Genomic DNA, 18,639 nt, shown 5'->3' with positions numbered 1-18,639 from the left:
AAGGTGTTCTGGATTTCAAGGCCCTCTTTCTCTAGTACACCATAATGCCTCTTTTGGGTTTAAAAAATGTTGTGTTTTTTTCTCAAGTTCGCTAAGAAACTAAACCTTTTTTTTTTCTGATAGTCCATTTACACAAAAGAAGAAATGGAACAATATTTTAAAACTGAAAAAAAAAACATGCCTGTACTTTAAAAAATTCTTAGGGGGTAAAGGAAGAAAAGAACTATGACTTTGATTTGTTCTAAAAAAGTAAATCTATCCTGCGTACTGAATAAACATAAAAGTCATTCTCAAGTTTTATTTCTCACTTTTCTCCTGTTTACGTGACCAAAAAAAAAAATCTTCCAGCAACTGGCTGGATGGCCTTGGGTAAGTCATTTAAACTTCTGGGGAAGAGAGGAAGGGATCCTTGTTTTTTTCATCTGTAAAATGAAGCTGTTGAACCCAAAGTCCCTTCCAGCTCCAAGTCAATGACATCCTTAGGGAAAAATAAAAACAACGAAGTTATTTCACACCTGTACTTCGAGATTCATTTATGGTTAGCCTCTGAAACACTAGGCCTCCCTGCAGCTGCTGGAATTCTGTTTTCTCTGTGTCCTGAACTCAGATCTGGCAAATCTTATAGTTTATCCTGTTGAATTGAAAGACAAGGAAGAGGGGAGGAGAAAGAGGAGGAGGAGGGAGGAGTGAAAACTGTGCTGCTCCCGTTTGAAATCCCTCCAATCCGGTCTTAGCTGAAACTTTGTGACAATTTCTTCTTCTTTTTTTCTCTGTGACAACCCGACTAGGACCCCACCCCACCCCCATAAATAAGTGAATAAAATATGCTTTTCTTTCTCGGGTTTATGTCCCTCTCCCCCAGCCCCTGCTTGGGGAGGAGATTAGGGGTGCAGCGTGGGCCTGCTTGACCCCGGGAATCAGCAGAATTGGGCGCACTTGCAGCCCAAGGCTCTCAGCCCAGCTTCTGAAGCTGATGCGGCGCGGAGCCGGAGCGCCCAGGCCCGAGCCTGGGAGCTGGGGACTGATAAGGCCAGCCCCTCCCTTGCTCCCTCGCGCTCTCCGGGCCGCCTCTGGGGGCGGTGGGAGGGAGCTAGGGCCCGTTAGGAGCCCGACCCCGAGGGCGCCGCCGGGGGTGGGGAGAGAGCGGACGGACGGCGAGGGATCGGCGAGTGGCAGCAGCTGAGCAGGCAGCGTGGAGGCTGCGGCGGCGGGACCGGGATGATGCAGTCGGCGGCGGCGGCGGCGGCGGCGGCGGCGGCAGCAGCAGCAGCAGCAGCAGCAACAGCAGCAGCAGCAGGAGCAGCAGCAGCATCTCGCCGCCGCCGTCTCCGTCTGCACAGCCTTCCGTGCCCAGCGAGGCCGCAGCTTCAGAGCCATTGAGGCCCCGGAGCTGCCTCTGCTCCAACTCCGCCGCTGCGCCTGGCGTGGGGTTGACAGCACGGTGGTGGAGACCGACCACGAGCGGCTGCCGAGTGGTAAGTGGAGAAGGCTTCCACGCCCCTGTCCGGGCTTCCTTCCGCACTCGGCTCCCACTGCGTGGCCCCGGGCCAGGGGCCAGGGCTTGAGAGAAGGGGAGGGGAGGAGAGGGGAGGGGAGGAGAGTGATGGCGTGCGGGCGAAGGGGGACGGGTTGGCGGCGGGAAAGAACTGCATTCTCCCTGGGGAGCCTCTGCCTAACGAAACCCAGGAAGCCAGAGAGACCCAGGGTGACCCCCTCCCCCCACCCATTTAATACACATGGCCGCCCCTAGGGAGCTCTGGGACTAGAAAGCAAGGGACCTGGGAAAGTGGATTTTTACAGAGAGGGATGCAACCGTTGGGAGAAGCCGGGTGATGCCTTCCGTACACAAAGAGGTCGGAATGGGGGAGGGGGTAGCAACCCATAAATGAAGGGGTGGGGCGGGGGGTGTGATTAAATGAAGGGGAAAGGTTAGTTTTTATACCTTCATAAGAGAGAAAAAAGGCGTAGGATAAGGAACGAATAATTAAATCTTTTTTTTTTTCAAAGAGATTCTTGGGCTACCCATTGTCTTAGTTCTTCATGATTTTTAAAAATGCTGTTAGATGAATGTAGTATTAATTATGCAATAAGGAGATCTCCTTGCCGTGGAATGGTGTGATCAGTGGAATTATAGATCAGCAGAATATCAAAAATTTATTTCTCCCTTGCCTGAGAAATTTACATCTGTAACAGTGTGTGGTGAAGGTTGGAAATGGGAGGGGGGTGGGCAGAGGGAGGGAAATCTTTCCTTCGGCTCTAATGTGGAGTTTGGAGAGAGTAGAGAAGGGATGGGGGGTGGGGGCTGTGTCCCCTTGCATAAGCCACAGTTAAAATCTACCTTTTGGCAAAAGAAGGGAGAGAAACAATTGCTGGAAATGCATGCTATCTGCCCAGAAGAGCTCCATGTTAGTTGACAGGCAAGGAGCACCCTCAGAAGTTTTGAGGTGGGAACATACATTTTAAGGAGATGCTTCAAGCAGGGAAGACAAACCAAATTTGCCAAGATCTGTGAGTCCTTTTTTCTCCCCTCCAGACCTGGAAAGACTGTGCAGAAAAGAAGACACAGAAAGCTGTTTTTGCCAGATTCAGGTGAGTTAATTGGAGGGGTCAGAAAAAGGTGTCTCAGGCACTTTATACCTTGGGCATTGTGGGTGGGCCCTTTCTCAAAAGACTTAATGCCGTTTTCTATTTCCATGGGGGGGGGGGGGAAGCATCGATGTGTGGGCCCTACCTCTTACTTTCCTCTCTCTTTTTCAGTGATTCTATTAGGGTAAATAAGGGTGACACAGTTGCCTTCCTTCCCCTACACTCCCTTCCCACTTTGTTCCAGGAACCCCTTTGGCAAGTTGAATCTTGAATCCCCTTCTTTGAATAATGTTTTAAAATGTATAAAATATAATACTCTGGATTACAAAGGAAACCAATTATACTGAAATACAGTTATCCAAATTTGGGGGGTTTTATATATAAGTTCACAAAACCCAGGTTAAGAAACCCCTGGCTTAGGAGATCCTGGATTTAACATTTTAGGATGCTAAAAAAGATTCTTATACCTTCTCTCTTGATGTGTTGAAGAAAATACAGCAAGAGTTTAAGAGTTTGAAAAGATTTTTTAAAAAAATCTTTCCTTAAATTTGGAATAGCGACAAAACTAAAACATAGCAGAAATACAAGAAAGTCTTAAATGAGCAGGATAAGTTGGCATTTGTTATACCTCTAAAATGGTTGAGTAGACCAAACAATGAAAAGGAAGGAAGATGGAAATGGGAAACCTGAAAAATAGGTAGAGAAGAGAATAGAATTGTTTATAGTTTGAGTAAAATCTAGAAATTTAGCCTGCATTTCTCATAGTATAAGCCTTGGGGAGATATTTTTATAGGTTTAAATATTAAATTCTAAACTGCTGTGTAAGAATTAAATGCATTTTATATTACATAGGGAATAATGTAATTGAATCAGTGATTTAGGAAGGCTAAAACAGCTAAGTTAAATGTGAATAGGAGAAGCTGTGATGTATCTTATGGCAAAAGAGTTGTAATGTTCTTTTTCCTGTTGCATATAACCAACGTCAAGAAGCTTTTTTTTAGCCTCTTTAATGCTATAATTTTTTTCTGAAGCTAATATATAATTCAATATGGGGATAAAATGCCTTAAGATAATTTTTTAAAAATTAAAACTTGCAAAACAGATAAACTTGGGATGATGAATTAGAAAAGGATTTTTCACCTTTACAAATGATTTTGCTAAAAGATTCTGTTTGCTCCCCTTGTGCATTTTAAATATTATTTCTAGGAACATATTCTATCAAGGGAAGTAAAAGTAAATAAGCCAGGTGGTTAAGTAAGCAAGGTACATATAAAGCTAGCTTTCTAGCCATTAATGATCCTGGTTTTGTTTTTGTTTTTGAATCCAACACATTTTTAGGAGAAATTCCAAAAGCTAGGACTTTGATCTTGGGACATGAAGTGATGAACTATGAACGTGGGTCTCAGCAGGTAGGTAAAGGAGCAGTTGAGTCCAACAGCTATTTGAAAATGTGTTCATGTGTATATGATCTGAATGAAGAGAATTTATCTTGACCTTGAGACAAGTCCCATTATTCTACAGAGTCTTGGCATTCTTTCATTTCTACAATTAATCATAGCAAAATCATTGTGGGGAAAAATAATTCTGATGGTAAGAGCAAATTCAAACTTCGAAGATTTAGTACGTTTTGAGAGAAAATATTCGTGAATTTGAAAAAAATAGACCCTCATACAACCCAAATTCATTTGCTTTGTTTTTTTTCCATAAAGGTTTTTCTTTAATCAAATGGCATTTCTAAATTCTACACTGGACCTATGCATGTGACCTAGACATGTCCTTTCTTGCATTTACCCCAGAAAGTTGGGGTGGGAGCAGGGAATCATATTGACTGGCATACGATTTCTTTGGTCAAAAAGGTACATTTGTATAGTAATCAGGAAGACATGAATCCAAAGCCTTTCTCCGACATTTATTAACTATTAACCCTAAGCAAGTTATTTAACCTTTCTCAGCCTCAGTTTCCTCATCCATAAAATGGGAATAATAATAGCACCTACTTCACAAAGTTGTTTAGAGATTCTGTATGTAAATTACTTGCAAAGGTTAAAGTCCTGTGTAAACATTTGCTAGCATTACTATTGCAGGTATCTTCTTAATTAAAGATAGCTTTTTCTCTTAATAGGTTTGCTCATGGGATTCCAAATTTAAAGCCGGAAGGAAATTTAGAGGTTAGAGGTCTGAACCTCCTTATTTAACAGATGAGGGAAGCACGAACCAGAAACATTAAATTGCCTTGTACAGGGTCACAGAGAGAGTATTCAAATCCAGGTTTTCTGACTTTGAATCCATGTCTCTTTCTCTTCCACCCTTCCAGACTTTAAAGCCTGAAGAGCATTCCCCTTGATCAAGAGAGAAGCAGAATAGGATTTGAAAACTTCCATATCATTCGTTAATATTACACCATCTGCCTCTAGCCCTAGGCACTAGGTGTTTTCCCAGGCACTTACAAATTTTTCATTATAGGACCATAAGATCCAAAATCAACAAGGCGTCTGAGTGGGATGAGAAGTACACCCACTGACCCCTGTAATAGAGACTCGAGGAGAAAGGAGGCCAAAGCACTGATTTTATTTCTTTCGAAAAGAAAGGTGTACCACACTCACTGGGACAGCCAAGAGGTGTGACACACCGAGATTAGGAAACCAAGCAGTTTTTATACTCTTTACAGACATCTAATTTGAACAAAATGCGGTAATTGGGTTAATACTATATGTTCAGCAATAAATCTTTCTCCTGGGATGTTCAGCGATAACTCTCTCTCCTGGGTTGTTAAGTGATAAGTCTCTCTCCTGGGTCAGAGTGCCCCATCCTCAGGGGTTCAGCCATAGGTTATTTTGTAAAATTTCCTGTTTCAGCAACAATCTATTGTATCTACATAATATCTCGGTGCAGACGCTATAAAGCAATTTTTAAGTTGATATGCCTATATTTAGAAAGGGGGATAGTAGCTTCCCATTATTGCCTCTCTCTAGAGAAAAAACAGAGAGAGAGAGAGAAATAGGGGGCTCTAAGGGGCTTTAAGACTTTGACATCAGATCACTAGGCCGAAGGGGGGGGGCACTTTCCATCTCAGTGGAGGGTCATATCCCTATGTCCCTCTCACGTCTGAGAATCATAATGTCTCAGAGTTGGAAAGGACCTCAGTGGCCACTTAATCTAGTTCATACTTGTGTCTCATTGAAATTTTAACAAAAGGGTAAACTGAGGCAGATCTCCACACAAGATAATAATATTTATTAGCAGGGGCATGCTACCTGTCAACAAATGGGTTCTCCATTTAATACCAAAAACCCTGAGCAAAAGGTCAGTCCCCCTTATATGGGTTTTAGGAAGTATAAAACAAAGAACAGGGTAGATAACATCATGGAATTGAGGACAGCATGACTGGGTACAGAGCTGAGGTGCAGGTTTCTTCTCTCATGAGTCTAAGAAGTGCTCTTTGTTTGAGTCCAGGTACAAATAGTGACCTAGACTTTTGGATAGCAAACCAGACATCCTTAAAGGATAGCTTGATGGCTCAAAGCTTTCAGGGTCAGACTCCTTTGTTTTCTCACACATACCCCAAGGTTACCAAAAATTTCTTGAGCAGGAAAGGTGAATTTTTAAATTTAATCCATTACAGGCCAACTGAACTCTCATCCAAGTTCATAAAACAAAAAACCACAACTTAAACAGTTATAGGACAAAATCAATTAATTGTAAATAAGATCAATAAGAAAATGATACAGGATCAAGCTTAATCTTCTCAATTGAAAAAAGAATTTTTTTCGTAAGATATCCAACAAGCGATCCTCTAATCTTTTCTTGAGATCCTCCCATCAGGAGGGACCCCTGCCACCACCAAAATTAAACATCCCTTATCTAGGTCTTTGTCATTACATTGTCATGATTTCATACTTAAAGCCTCCTGACTTATTTTGATTTTGAGTCCTAGACCGTGGGATCGTAATCTAATCTGCCTCTTAACTTTTTACATTCTACTTTCCAAAGGCTTAGAATATAATTCTGACCCTACCTATTGACCTCACGCTTGGTTGTTTCCTTGGTTTTGCTCCCTTTTTCTTTGCCATCCGTATCTTCTTGGTTGACCAGAATTAGATCAAAGTAGCCTTTCCCAGACTTTCTGAGATATGAAGTAGTTAGAAAGGGAAGCCTGATCTGTTTTTAGAAGAATGACATTTCCAATAGACGTTCAATTAGATGAAATATCCCACAAGTACTACGTCATTCCTTTGAGGTTTTTGTGGTCAGTATCAGGAATTTAGGGTGGGCAGGTGGCACAATGGATAGAGTGCTGGTCTTGGAGTCAGAAAGACTCATCATCCTGAGTTCAAATCTGGCCTCAGACACTTACTTTGTAACCTTAGACAAGTCATTTAACCCTACTTGCCTTAGGTTCATCTGTAGAATAAGGTGGAAAGGAAATGGCAAACCACTCCAGGATCTTTGCCAAGAAACCCCCAAATGTGGTCACAAAGAGTTAGATGAAACTGAAAAAAACAACAATCAGGAATTTTTCTCTTGTATTTGGGGATAGCAGTTCTGCAGCTTATAGAGAAAGAACTGGAGCAAGAAGACCAAATAAAAGGTTATTTCAGTAATCAGTGGGAGAAGTGATGAAGGCCTAGAATAAAAGCTATGGTTCTTTCAGTATTTCATAGATACCCATGGGCAGCCCTCAGATTCCCTAAATCCTTCCCTCTCATTATATGGCTGGCCCATTTTCTCAAATGAGTGTATCAGCAGAGTGAAGGGAACAGATCCAAGACGAGGAGGTAAAATTGAAGACTTGGCCATTGGATGGCAAATGAACCGATTGTCCCATGTATGAGAATTCCTTTCATGTACAGTTGGACTAGATAATCACAATCATAATCATAGCTAGTATTTTTATAACACTTTAAAGTTGGCAAAGTGCCTTGCATGCTATCTCATCTGATCCTCCCAGCAACCCTGTGAGGTAGGTACTTTCATTACAGATTTTTTAAAAAATCCCACTGAGGTTGAGAGAAGTTAAAGGACTTGTCCAGGGTTACATAGCTAGTAAGTGTCTGAGCAGAATTTGAACTCTAGTCTTCCTGACTCCAGACCTAATAACTCTCTGTATTGTGCCACTTAGGTCCACATGACCTTAAAGTATCCTTCTGAATCTCGTGTTTTATGATTCATTGTGTTTCTTCTGTCAAGGTAAGCAGTCTGTAGTATCAGTCTGATGATATCACTTCTGGTTTTCTCTCCTTTTATTTTCATCTAGACACTCTGCCAAGATTCTACTTTAAGGTTCACGTATTTCTATACCATTTTGTATAATACTATTGCACTGCTTTCTTTTGGACAATCTCTATCCTTCCATTGGTGCATTCCAGTTGTGAGTTCCATAATTACCCACTTGTACTCTGTTGGTGTCTTAGATACAAGAGGCCTCAAGTGTTCATTTCCTCCCATTTCCCCTTTGGAGTATCCTGTAAATTACTAAGTACCTAATCCATTGTTAATCTTCGGAAGTCATCCTCTACATTATTTGGATTTATGGCACATGAGTATTTTTTTTTGGTACCCTTATAGCCCCAGAGTAATAACCAACTGGATACTGGAAAGCCTATTATGTTATTTATCATCTTTTGGATCTTATACTTTCAGATAGTTTCAACTTTATCTCAAAGAGACTTTTTTTCCCCCTCAGCGACCACTTGTTTCCTTGACATCATGATCCAAAAGGACATTTATTTATGGGGTTTCACAGTCCAGCTTTCTGAATCACCTAGGGAAGTCACAGAGTCATAGATGGGATTCTACTTCTCAGGGAGGGGGGAAAGTGTTTTTATTTATTTTTTATTTATTTATTTATTTATTTTTGCGGGGCAATGGGGGTTAAGTGACTTGCCCAGGGTCACACAGCTAGTAAGTGTCAAGTGTCTGAGGCCGGATTTGAACTCAGGTACTCCTGAATCCAGGGCCGGTGCTTTATCCCCTGCGCCACCTAACCGCCCCCTTTTATTTTTATTATATAGAAAGGATTCCACCAGAAGCAACAAATTAATGACCACTTTTTGGTGTGTGTTTTGAGAGATGTCAACCAACCTAGTCTTCTTGCTGTTCTTCACAAGTAACACTCCATTTCCCATCTCCAAGCCTTTGTACTGACTGTCCTCTATGCTTAGAATACACTCCCTGATTCCCTATACCTCCAAATCCATTACTTCCTTCAAGACTCAGCTTAAGATCCAACTTCTATAGGAAGCCTTTCCTGATCCTCCTAGCTGCTAGTGCCCTCCTTCCAAAACAACCTTGTATTTATCGGGTATGTGTACTTATATGGGGTGACTAAAAAATCTTAGTTCAATTTAAGTCATTAAAGCTTAAAACTACACCAAGGCTTTTGGAACACCCTGTATTGTCTCACCTAAGAATGTAAGCACACTGTAAGGAGATACTGTTCCATTTCTTTGTTTTTGTATCTATGGTGCCTAGCATGGTACCTGGAACACAGCAGGCAACTTAATTTTGATTGTTCCATTCCAGAAGGTATTTTTTTCCTTTTAGCTTACATTTCCCTAGACCTACCCCTCACCCCCAAAATAGTGTAATTTAAGAATTAATAATGATGATGATGACAACAACAATAATACCTAATATTTACATAGTGCCTGCTGTGCCAAGGACTTTATAAAGACCACCTCATTTGGTCCTCACAACAAGCCTGGGAAGTAGGTGCTCTTATTATTCCCATTTTACAATAGAAGAAACTGAGGTAAATAGAAATTAAGTGACTTCACAGCTAATGTGTGAGACTGAATTTGAACTCAGGATCAGTGCTCTATCCACTACCTCATCAAATTATCTTTTTGTTTTGGTTTGACATCCCTGAGATTCCTGTAAGAAAGATAAGGGCCAGGACTCAGTCCCATTTCACAAATGGAAAAAAATGAGTTCAGAAAAACTTGATTGCCCAAGATCCCACGAAAAGTAAATGTCAGCACTAATCAACCTTGAAGTACAGACCTCCAGCTTTTTGTTGTGTTTTGGTTTTGGTTTTGGTTTTAGTTTTTTGCAGGGCAATGAGGGTTAAGTGACTTGCCCAGGGTCACACAGCTAGTAAGTGTCAAGTGTCTGAGGCCAGATTTGAACTCAGGTCTTCCTGAATCCAGGGCCAGTGCTCTATCCACTGTGCCACCTAGCTGCCCCCAACTTCCAGCTTTTTGGATCCAAGGTTCATTCTAGGATGATATAGGGTCAGAAACTTAAGAGGCTCCCAATGTGAAGTCTCCAGCATCGTTTTTCAGTCAACCCTATGCATATATTCCTTACCTCATGTTAGAGAATCTCTTCTATGAGAAAAAGTGTCTGGGCATTCTTTTCTATGGGGGAAGGGAATAAGTATTTATATAGGGCCTACTATGCACCAATCAATGTGTTAAGTGTTTTTTACAAATATTCTCATGATCCTCATATCCCTTTTGTTTAGCACAATGACTCGCACATAGTAGATGTTTAACAAATGCTTACTGACTCTCATGGCTTGTGGCTTGAAGATGAGAAGTTGGTGGGAAATAGTGAAATGCCGACTGATAGTAACTTCCTGTTTGTCTTTGTGACTTCATCTTTTTTTTTTCTTTTTTGCTGGGCAATGGGTTTAAATGACTTGCCCAGGGCCACACAGCTAGTAAGTGTCAAGTGTCTGAGGCTGGATTTGAACTCAGGTCCTCCTGAATCCAGGGCTGGTGCTTTATCCACTGTGCCACCTAGCTGCCCCATCTTTGTGACTTTATAACACACAATTTTCTGGTTTCTCAGGATGTCAGCATACCTCCAGAGTCTTTACAGGGTCCTGAGAAGTGAAATTTTCTCATCAAAGATCCCCTTTTTAATCATATAAAATTTTTCTAAAAATGTTTGTTGAATTGATTGAGCTGTATATTCATTCAGGGTCTGCCAGGACCCTTTCCTCTCATCTAGTTTGGAGGAGAAGTTGGAGAGGGAAATTACTATGAAGTACCAAGAACTTCACCTGAGGATCCAGATCCAAAATAATGAGACTTAACATGGACTTAAAATAGACAAATATTGACATGGATTTATAATTGACAGGGAAGATTCACAAGTGAAATCTTGCTTAGGATTTTCCATAATGAATGTGAGGCCTTAAAGGCCTCAGATCTGCCTAGAGCAGTGATATGCCTTGGATTCTTTTGGCAGTCTGGTAAAGCCTATGAACCTATTCTCAGAAAAAAATGCTTTTAAATGAAATGCTAAATTTCATTTAGAGGTTAGTAAAAATAAAGCTAGGTGGTGCGGTGGATAGATCACTGCTCTGGAGTCAGAAAGGCTTGACTTCAAATCCTTATTAGCTGTGTGACCCTGGACAAGTCACTTCATCCTATTTGCCTCAGTTTCCTCATTTATAAAATGAGCTGGAGAAGGAAGTGGCAAACTACTCCAGTATCTTTGCCAAGAGAACTCCAAATGGAGTCACCAAGAATAGGACACGACTGAACAACATAAAGATGTTATTTTCTCCCAAACAAATTCACGGGCCCTGTCCTGAAATCTATCTGCGGACCCCAGATTGGGATCTTCTTGCCTTTGAGGGCCATGCCCTGGGAATGGGCTCATGGGAAAAGATCTAAACTTTAGTGATGAGAGCCTGCTCATACTAGAACAATCCATTTACTGGGCCATTTCCTGGTAGAGCTCCCCCAAAGCTCACTCAGGCCCGCTTGCCCCTGACTGATCTGCTGTCTGGCCAACTCTCCAGCCAAAGTCTTGTCTGTAACTGAGCTTTCCTCATGGCACACCACACCTCCAGAGCCATTGGTGCTCCATCCTCCCGGAGATCTTTTAAAATTTTCATGGCGATGTGACTTCTCTTCATCGTCAGAGTTTCAGCTGCTCATCATTGGGTTTTTTTTTTAATCTAATGCTCTGACATTTCCTACTCTCTTCCTTCTCTCCTCTCCCCCCACCCGCCACTCCTTAGCTTTTCAGTCTTCTTTCCATATTTTTCACAGGAACTTTTTTTTTTTTTTTTTGTAAAGCAGCTTGCCTATTAAAGGCTTGGGCAGTCAACAAGAAAGCCCTTGGATTTTTTGGACAGTCACATTGCAGCACATATTATCTTTAGTTATTCAGCTCCTTTTGGCTATTCTCTCTCTCTCTCTCTCTCTCTCTCTCTCTCTCTCTCTCTCTCTCTCTCTCTCTCTCTCTCTCTCCCTCCCTCCCTCCCTCCCTCCCTCCCTCCCTTCCCCCCTCCCTTCTTCCCTCTCTCCCTTCCCCCTCCTTTTTTCCCTTTCCCTCTCTGTATTTCTTTCTCTTCCCCTTCTCTATTTCTCTCCCTTCTTCCTTCCCTCCCCCCTCTCCCTTCTCTGCTTCTTCTCCTCCTTCTCCTCCTCCTCCTTTCCTTCTCCTCCTCCTCCTCTCTCCCTCTTATCCTTCTCTCCCTCTCCTCCTCTTTCCCTCTCTCATCTGGATGCTTGAGGCTACTAGATAATCTAACCTCCTGAATACATAGTAATTGAGGCATCACCTTACTGAGAAAGGAGAACACAGGCATAATTCCTCAATTCAAATGAAGCTCTTTTAATTTCAGACTAAGACACTGTTCCTAATTAGTTTATAACATTGATTTTTCTAATAATTTTCAAAGGCAGAAAAAAAGGGGATTGTTTCCAAACTTCTATTTAAAAATGAATTCAATCAAAACCCTCCTTCTAGCCAGGAGCCACCAGGAGAATCTGTGTCCCTGAAAATCTAGATGGCTTTGAAAGCAGCAGGACAGAAGTCAAATGCCTGTCTAAGAATAACTGTCTGTATTTCAGTGCAGCCGTTTTCTAGGATCGTAGATTTAGAATAGAAGGGACCTCAAATGCCGTCTTCCTCTAGCCCCTCATTTGACAGATTAAGAAACAGGTCAAGAGAGATGAAGGGACTTGCCCAGGGTAGAAAGGTGCATTGGAAAAGCCACTGACTAGGAATCGAGACCTGGGTTTGAATTCTGGCTCTGCTTTAACAAGCTGGGTGATTTGGGGCAAAGATCCTTAACCTCTCTGGACCTTGGTCTTCTCATCTGTAAAATAAAGGCGTTAGACCAGATGACCTCTGAGTGCCTGGCACATAATAGTTGCTTAAGGAGAGAAAGAAAAAACAGACAGGATGGCAGGATTTGGACCCAGATGCTTTGACTCCAGAACCAGTGTTTCTCCCATTGCATTTCTTCCTTAATTGAGGTAACAATTCATTTTTTTTAAGCTAACATTTATATAGCACTTATTATGCACCAGGCACTGTGCTAAGCATTGTACAGTTAATATCTCATATGATCCTTACAACAACCCTGAAATGTGGGTGCTGATATTGTCCCCATTTTATAGATGAGGAAACTGAGGGAAATAAAGGTTAAGTGACTTACCCAGGGTCACACGACTAGTGTCTGAAGCCAGATTTGAACTCAGGTCTTCCTGACCCCAGGCCCAGTGCTATATCCATTGTGCCACCTAGCTAAAATATTTGATATTTTGTTTCGTTATTTTAAGTTTTTCAATAGCTATTAAAAATAATATTATTAAAGGAAACAATATCTTAGGCGTTAAAAGTTGAATGATTTCAGTATTCAAATAAATGTGAAAAAGAGGACCTAGCACAGTGTATTACAGTCTTGTCACTCAAGAAGCATCTATTGACTTCCTATTGCATGTGCCAGGGACTGTGACTAGGTCCTGAATATGCAGAGATAAAAACAAAGCAGTCTCTGATCTGAAAGAGCTTACCCTCCATATTGGTTGGAAGCCAGGTGGCAGAGTGGATGGAATGCTGGGCCTAGAGTCAGGAAGACCTAAGTTCAAAGTGGGCCTCAGACACTAGCTATGTGACCCTTGCCAAGTCACTTAACCCTGTTGGCTTCAGTTTCCTCATCTGTTAAATGAACTGAAAAAGTAAATAGCAAACCACTCCAGTATTTCTGCCAAAAAAAAAAAAACAACCCAAACCCAAAAGGGGTCACCAAGAGTCAGACCTGACTAAAATATCTGAACAACAACCACAAAGGTTGAAGAAGTCCTATGCTGAACTTCCTTAATCATGGTACTGTCTTTCTTTTGTTTCTAATAATGAGGAAAAAAGAATAAGGATTTTCATAAGTCAGGAGGGAATGTCCCATAGAGGAAGTTCTACTTTCTGTCCATGAGAGAGGGTAGGCAAGAGAATGAAAAATATCTGATGATTGGGCACAGACATACATTCAAACCTTATTGAGCCAGCATCTGTTTATGCAAGATGCATGTAATTCAAACAGTATATTTCCCAGCTGACTAGATAATATATAGTGCATAATAAAAATAACTTACATTTATGTAGCACCCTACAAAAACAGAGCCCTTTCCTCACTTTGGAATGTGAGCCCCTTGAGAGCAGGAACTAAGTGTACACCAAGAGGTTAGTAGAGTGCGGTTCACATAGTAAATGCTTACTAAATCCTTTATTCATTATGCAGATCCTTCTTATCTCCATTTTTACAAGTTATAAGAACCTAAATGATCGGGACAGTATTTACTCCTACTCCTTGCTCAATTCAATCAGGCTTGGCTATCTGGCTTCCAAACTCACAGCAAAACTAGAAGGAAATAAAAGGACTGTGAAGGGAGGCCCATTGACAGCAGAAAGAAGCAGGAGAAGGCAGAACAACTCAAAAAACCAGTAACAAAAACTCAGAAAGCCACAGCTATCTAGAATTGAGTGAAGACACAAACAGTCCCCTATACTCTTTTTTTTGGCAGACAATGGGGGTTAAGTGATTTGCCCAGGGTCACACAGCTAGTAAGTGTCAAGTGTCTGAGACCGGATTTGAACTCAGGTACTCCTGAATCCAGGGCCGGTGCTTTATCCACTGCGCCACCTAGCCGCCCCCCACCTATACTCTTGAATAAACCTATGGGGGCACCACTTTATTAAATCACATTACAAAAATGAATTTTCCATAATACCCAAATCATCTAGGAAAAAAAAGTTCCATTTTATTCAGCATACACTATTTTTTAAAATAATATTTTAGTTTTTTCCCCAATTACATATTAAAACAATTTTAAAACTTTTTAAAAAGTTTGGAGTTCCAAATTTTATCCCTCCTTCCCTTCCCCTCTCCCTGAGATAGTAAGCAATCTAATATAGTCTATACAAACAGCACATATTTTTTAAGAAGGCCTGGAGGTAGCTAGGTGGTACAGTGGATAAAGCGCTGGTCCTGGATTCAGGAGGACCTGAGTTCAAATCCAGCCTCAGATACTTGACACTTACTGGCTGTGTGACCCTGGGCAAGTCACTTAACCCTCATTGCCCCAGAAAAAAAAAGGCCTTAAAGTTTTTAGTAGAAAGGGTATTTTTGTTTCGTTTTGTTTTTAGTAGAAAGTTTTCCATTTTAAAAGTGGCTGTAACAAAAGCAAGTATTAGATACTTAGAATAAACAAGTCTTAAATATTTAGAACAAACCTTCAGCTATACAAGAAACTTGACAGGTATCCAAAACAATTCATTCCCCGAGGGTCACAAGCTGCCAAGATTTCACTGTATTTTGTATCACTCCATGATTAAATTAGTGATAGGATCACTAGGGACCAAAAAAGTCATTTGATCTAGCCCCTTTTACAGATAAGGGAAGTAGAAGGATGTGGCTTCTTCATCCCTTACTCCCCACCCCGCCTTTTTTTTTTTTAATTAAACTTTGATAACTTCTGTCATTTCCTTGGTGTAGGTACTTACTCCATTGATAGCAACCCCTCTTAGTAGTCTTTATGAGTTTCCAGGGCCACAGGACATCACCTAATGGCCAAACTTCTGGTGGTGGTCTCCTCTCAATTTAGATAAACTAGTCCTTGGAAAATTAAACACACAGTCCATCAATAAGCTCATACATCAAACCTTTCTAACTTGTTAGAATCCAGGGGAACTGTATGTTTTTTCTGACATGGCCTTATATAGACAAATCCAAGGTTATACCTCTCCATCATGGTGAGGCATCAGAATAAGACTTTGGTAGTGAAACTTTAAAAAAAATAATGGTATTATCAAATCCAAATTATTATCATGTTATATGGTATATGGCATGATATTGATTATTGTTGTATGTATACATAGGATTGAAATATAAACTCACTGTATTACATATGTGTTATGTATACCATACAATAGAATACGCATGTATTGGTATATTGTGTGATACATATTACATGTGTGTTATAAGGTAGTATATAACATATGCTCATCTATTGAAATACCTTGTGGAAAAGATCTATGCCATTACTCTATGTCAGTATTTACAAGAAAGACCTTTGAGAAATAAAAAAAATTGTTGGGTTTTTGGTTTTTTTTAAATCACTTAAGACCAAGTTCTTATGTCAGCTTTTTTCAATTTAGTCCCATAAGTCATGAGTTAATTCTCTCATAAAGGATCAGAAAACAATTTTATCCCCTCATAGGTTTACATGGGCTTTATAAAGTACTATCATATGATATGTGGTATGAGATTAATTATTGTTATATGTGTACATATGAATATTGTGGTATAAATACACACTGTGTTACATACATGTTAAGTATATTTAAGTATCTCATTAAATGAAGTTCCTCTACTTATAGAGCATTCAAGTTGAATCCCTTAAGCTTTTTTCTCTTACCTTTTACTATGCTTCTTTTAATTTCATGGGTCCCTGTGGGTCTATTGCAGTTGGACTTGGTACCAGAAGACTTGGCTCTTTCACTTAATATATATGTTCCACGTGTAAACCACTTGACCTTTCTGAGCCTCAATTTCCCTGTCTCTAAGATGGGGATGTAAACACACTACCTATCTCACAGTACTCTTTTTTGGGGGAGGGGCAATGAGGGTTAAGTGACTTGCCCAGGGTCACACAGCTAGTAAGCGTCTGAGGCCATATTTGAACTCAGTTTCTCCTGAATCTGGGGCTGGTGCTTTAAGCACTATGCCAACTAGCTGTCCCCCTCACAGTACTCTTATGAGAATTACATGAGACAATATGTGTTAACTCATTTTGTAATAGTAAATAAGCTATTATTATTCCCTTGATAGGAAATTGGAAAAAATGAACTCTTTTAAGAGAATTTGCTGATATCATTTGTTTTACATCATCTTCATTTCCAAATTAAACCCTCCCTTCTCCCCTACTCAGACATCTGCCCATGTGACAAAGAATAAAAATGAAAGAGAAAACACATCAGCAAAACTAATGAATATATTAACCAAATCTGACAGTGTGTTCAATGTTCAATATTCATAGTTCTCCACCCCCTCAGAGAATAAAAAGAGGGACAGTTGAAAAAAATTCTTAAATGTTTCTGCCGCAGAACAGTAAAGGAGTCTTGATTTATCCACATCTTACAGGTATTTTCAGTCAGTCAAAGGACAGTTATTAAACACTGTGTGGCAAATACTGTGCTAAACACTGGTGCTAAACACACATATATACATACATACAGTCCCTGCCTTAGAAGGGGCGGGTTCACATTCCAATGAGGGAGACCGCATGGCAAAAAGTTGTACCTACAGAGTAAAAATAGTGGAAGGCAAGTGGAAGGTGATTACAGAAATAAGGCACTATTGTTAGCAAAGACTGGGACTTGGTTGGATTTGTGCTGAGAACTGGAAGAATCCAACAGGTGGAGGTGAGGAGGCAGTGAAATAGGCCCAGAGATTAGACATGTTCTAGGAACTACAAGAAAGCCAGCATTGCTGGATCATAGAATGTGTGGGTGGGGAGTACAATGCTTTAGGACTAGAAAGATAAGGAGAGGCCAGTGAAGGGCTTTGAATGTCAAACAGTCTATTTGATCCTTGAGGCAACAAGAAGCCGCTGGAGTTTACTGAATGAGAGGATAAAATCCGTCATGCTTGTATGTTAGGAAAATCAATCGAATGGAGAATGGATTGGAGTGGGGAAAGAACTGAGGCTGGGAGGCCCTTTTGAAGGCTACTGAATTGACCAGGGAAGAGATGGTACAGGCATGTAGCAGAGCAACATCTGTCATGAGTGAAAAGAAAGGAAGGCATAAGAGGTAGACTGTGGATGTGAAAACAGAAAGCATGTGACATCGTTACAAGCTTGGGTGACTGAGAAGATGGTGGTGTCATTCACAGTAAGTAATAGCGAAGTTTGGAAGAGGTTTAGGGGAAAAGACAGTGAGTTCCATTTCGGATATGTTGAGTTTGAGATGCTTGTGAGACATTTAGTTCAGTTGGTGATGGGAGACTGGAGCCCAGAGAGATGTTAGGGCTGGATACTTAGATCTGGGAGTCATTTGCATTTAAATCCATTGGAGATAATAAGATGACTAAGTCAAGAGAGTGGAGAGGAAGAGGAGAAAAGAGAGCCTAGGACAGACCCTTGGGGAAGACCTACAACTAATTAGTGGCCATGATGATAAGAATGCAGAGGAGACATGAGACAGAAAAAGAATCGGGAGAAAGCAGTGTCGTAAATACCTAGAGAAGAAAAAGTGCCCAGCAGAAGAGGGTGATCAATGGTGTCAAAGAATAGCTAGCCTTTATGTAGCGTTTTAAATTTTGCAAAGAGCTTTACATGGTGACTCATTTGATCAAAGTGGCAAGGGCTGTGGAGAGGTCATTTTGTGGAGACTCGGGTTCATTTGTAGGCAGCAGGGAAGGAGCCCATATATTCAAGATAGAAAGAATGGAGGAATGGAGAGGAAAGAGAATTATGAATATTGAACATTGAATACACTGTCAGAACAGAAATATGTGGCTGCAAAACTAGAGGACTTTTCCAACTGAACTACAGTACATTTCCTATAATCTTGGTTTCTAATGTTGTCTAAATTCAGCCAAGAGTGGAGAGCACAACGCTGAAACGTAACTTGCAAATGCAAAATACACAGCACAGTGTAAAACATTTACCAAGATCACATTCTAGATTCCTCCAGAGTGGACCTCCAGCAGGGACTCCCTGCTGGCAACAGAATAGATAACAGGAATTTGGGGGCACAAAGCTAACACACTGTCCAATATAAATCTATACTGAGTAGGTTTGCTTA

General features: G+C 40.9%; 1 protein-coding gene across 6 annotated transcripts in view; it reads left to right on the top strand.

The window, feature by feature from the left end:
• Nucleotides 1-1,269: 1,269 nt before the first annotated feature.
• Nucleotides 1,270-18,639, top strand: part of CHST10 (carbohydrate sulfotransferase 10) — a 50,941-nt gene continuing 33,571 nt past the window's right edge. The window contains exons 1-3 of one of the 6 annotated variants that reach the window (XM_043998998.1): nucleotides 1,390-1,475; nucleotides 2,534-2,589; nucleotides 3,925-3,995. In XM_043998998.1, coding sequence (XP_043854933.1) covers nucleotides 3,976-3,995 — 20 coding nt within the window. In that variant the 5' untranslated portion in view covers nucleotides 1,390-1,475; nucleotides 2,534-2,589; nucleotides 3,925-3,975. Of the gene's footprint in view, nucleotides 1,476-1,639; nucleotides 1,854-2,532; nucleotides 2,590-3,924; nucleotides 3,996-18,639 lie in introns of those variants that run through there. The other 5 variants (XM_043998997.1, XM_043999000.1, XM_043998996.1 and 2 more) reach the window with 5 other exon arrangements.

This window comes from Dromiciops gliroides, chromosome 3 (assembly GCF_019393635.1).
Source record: "Dromiciops gliroides isolate mDroGli1 chromosome 3, mDroGli1.pri, whole genome shotgun sequence".
NCBI classification, from domain to species: Eukaryota; Metazoa; Chordata; class Mammalia; order Microbiotheria; family Microbiotheriidae; genus Dromiciops; species Dromiciops gliroides.
The sequence above is the reverse complement of the archived record's forward strand: the minus strand, read 5'-3'. Positions and strand labels throughout refer to the sequence as shown.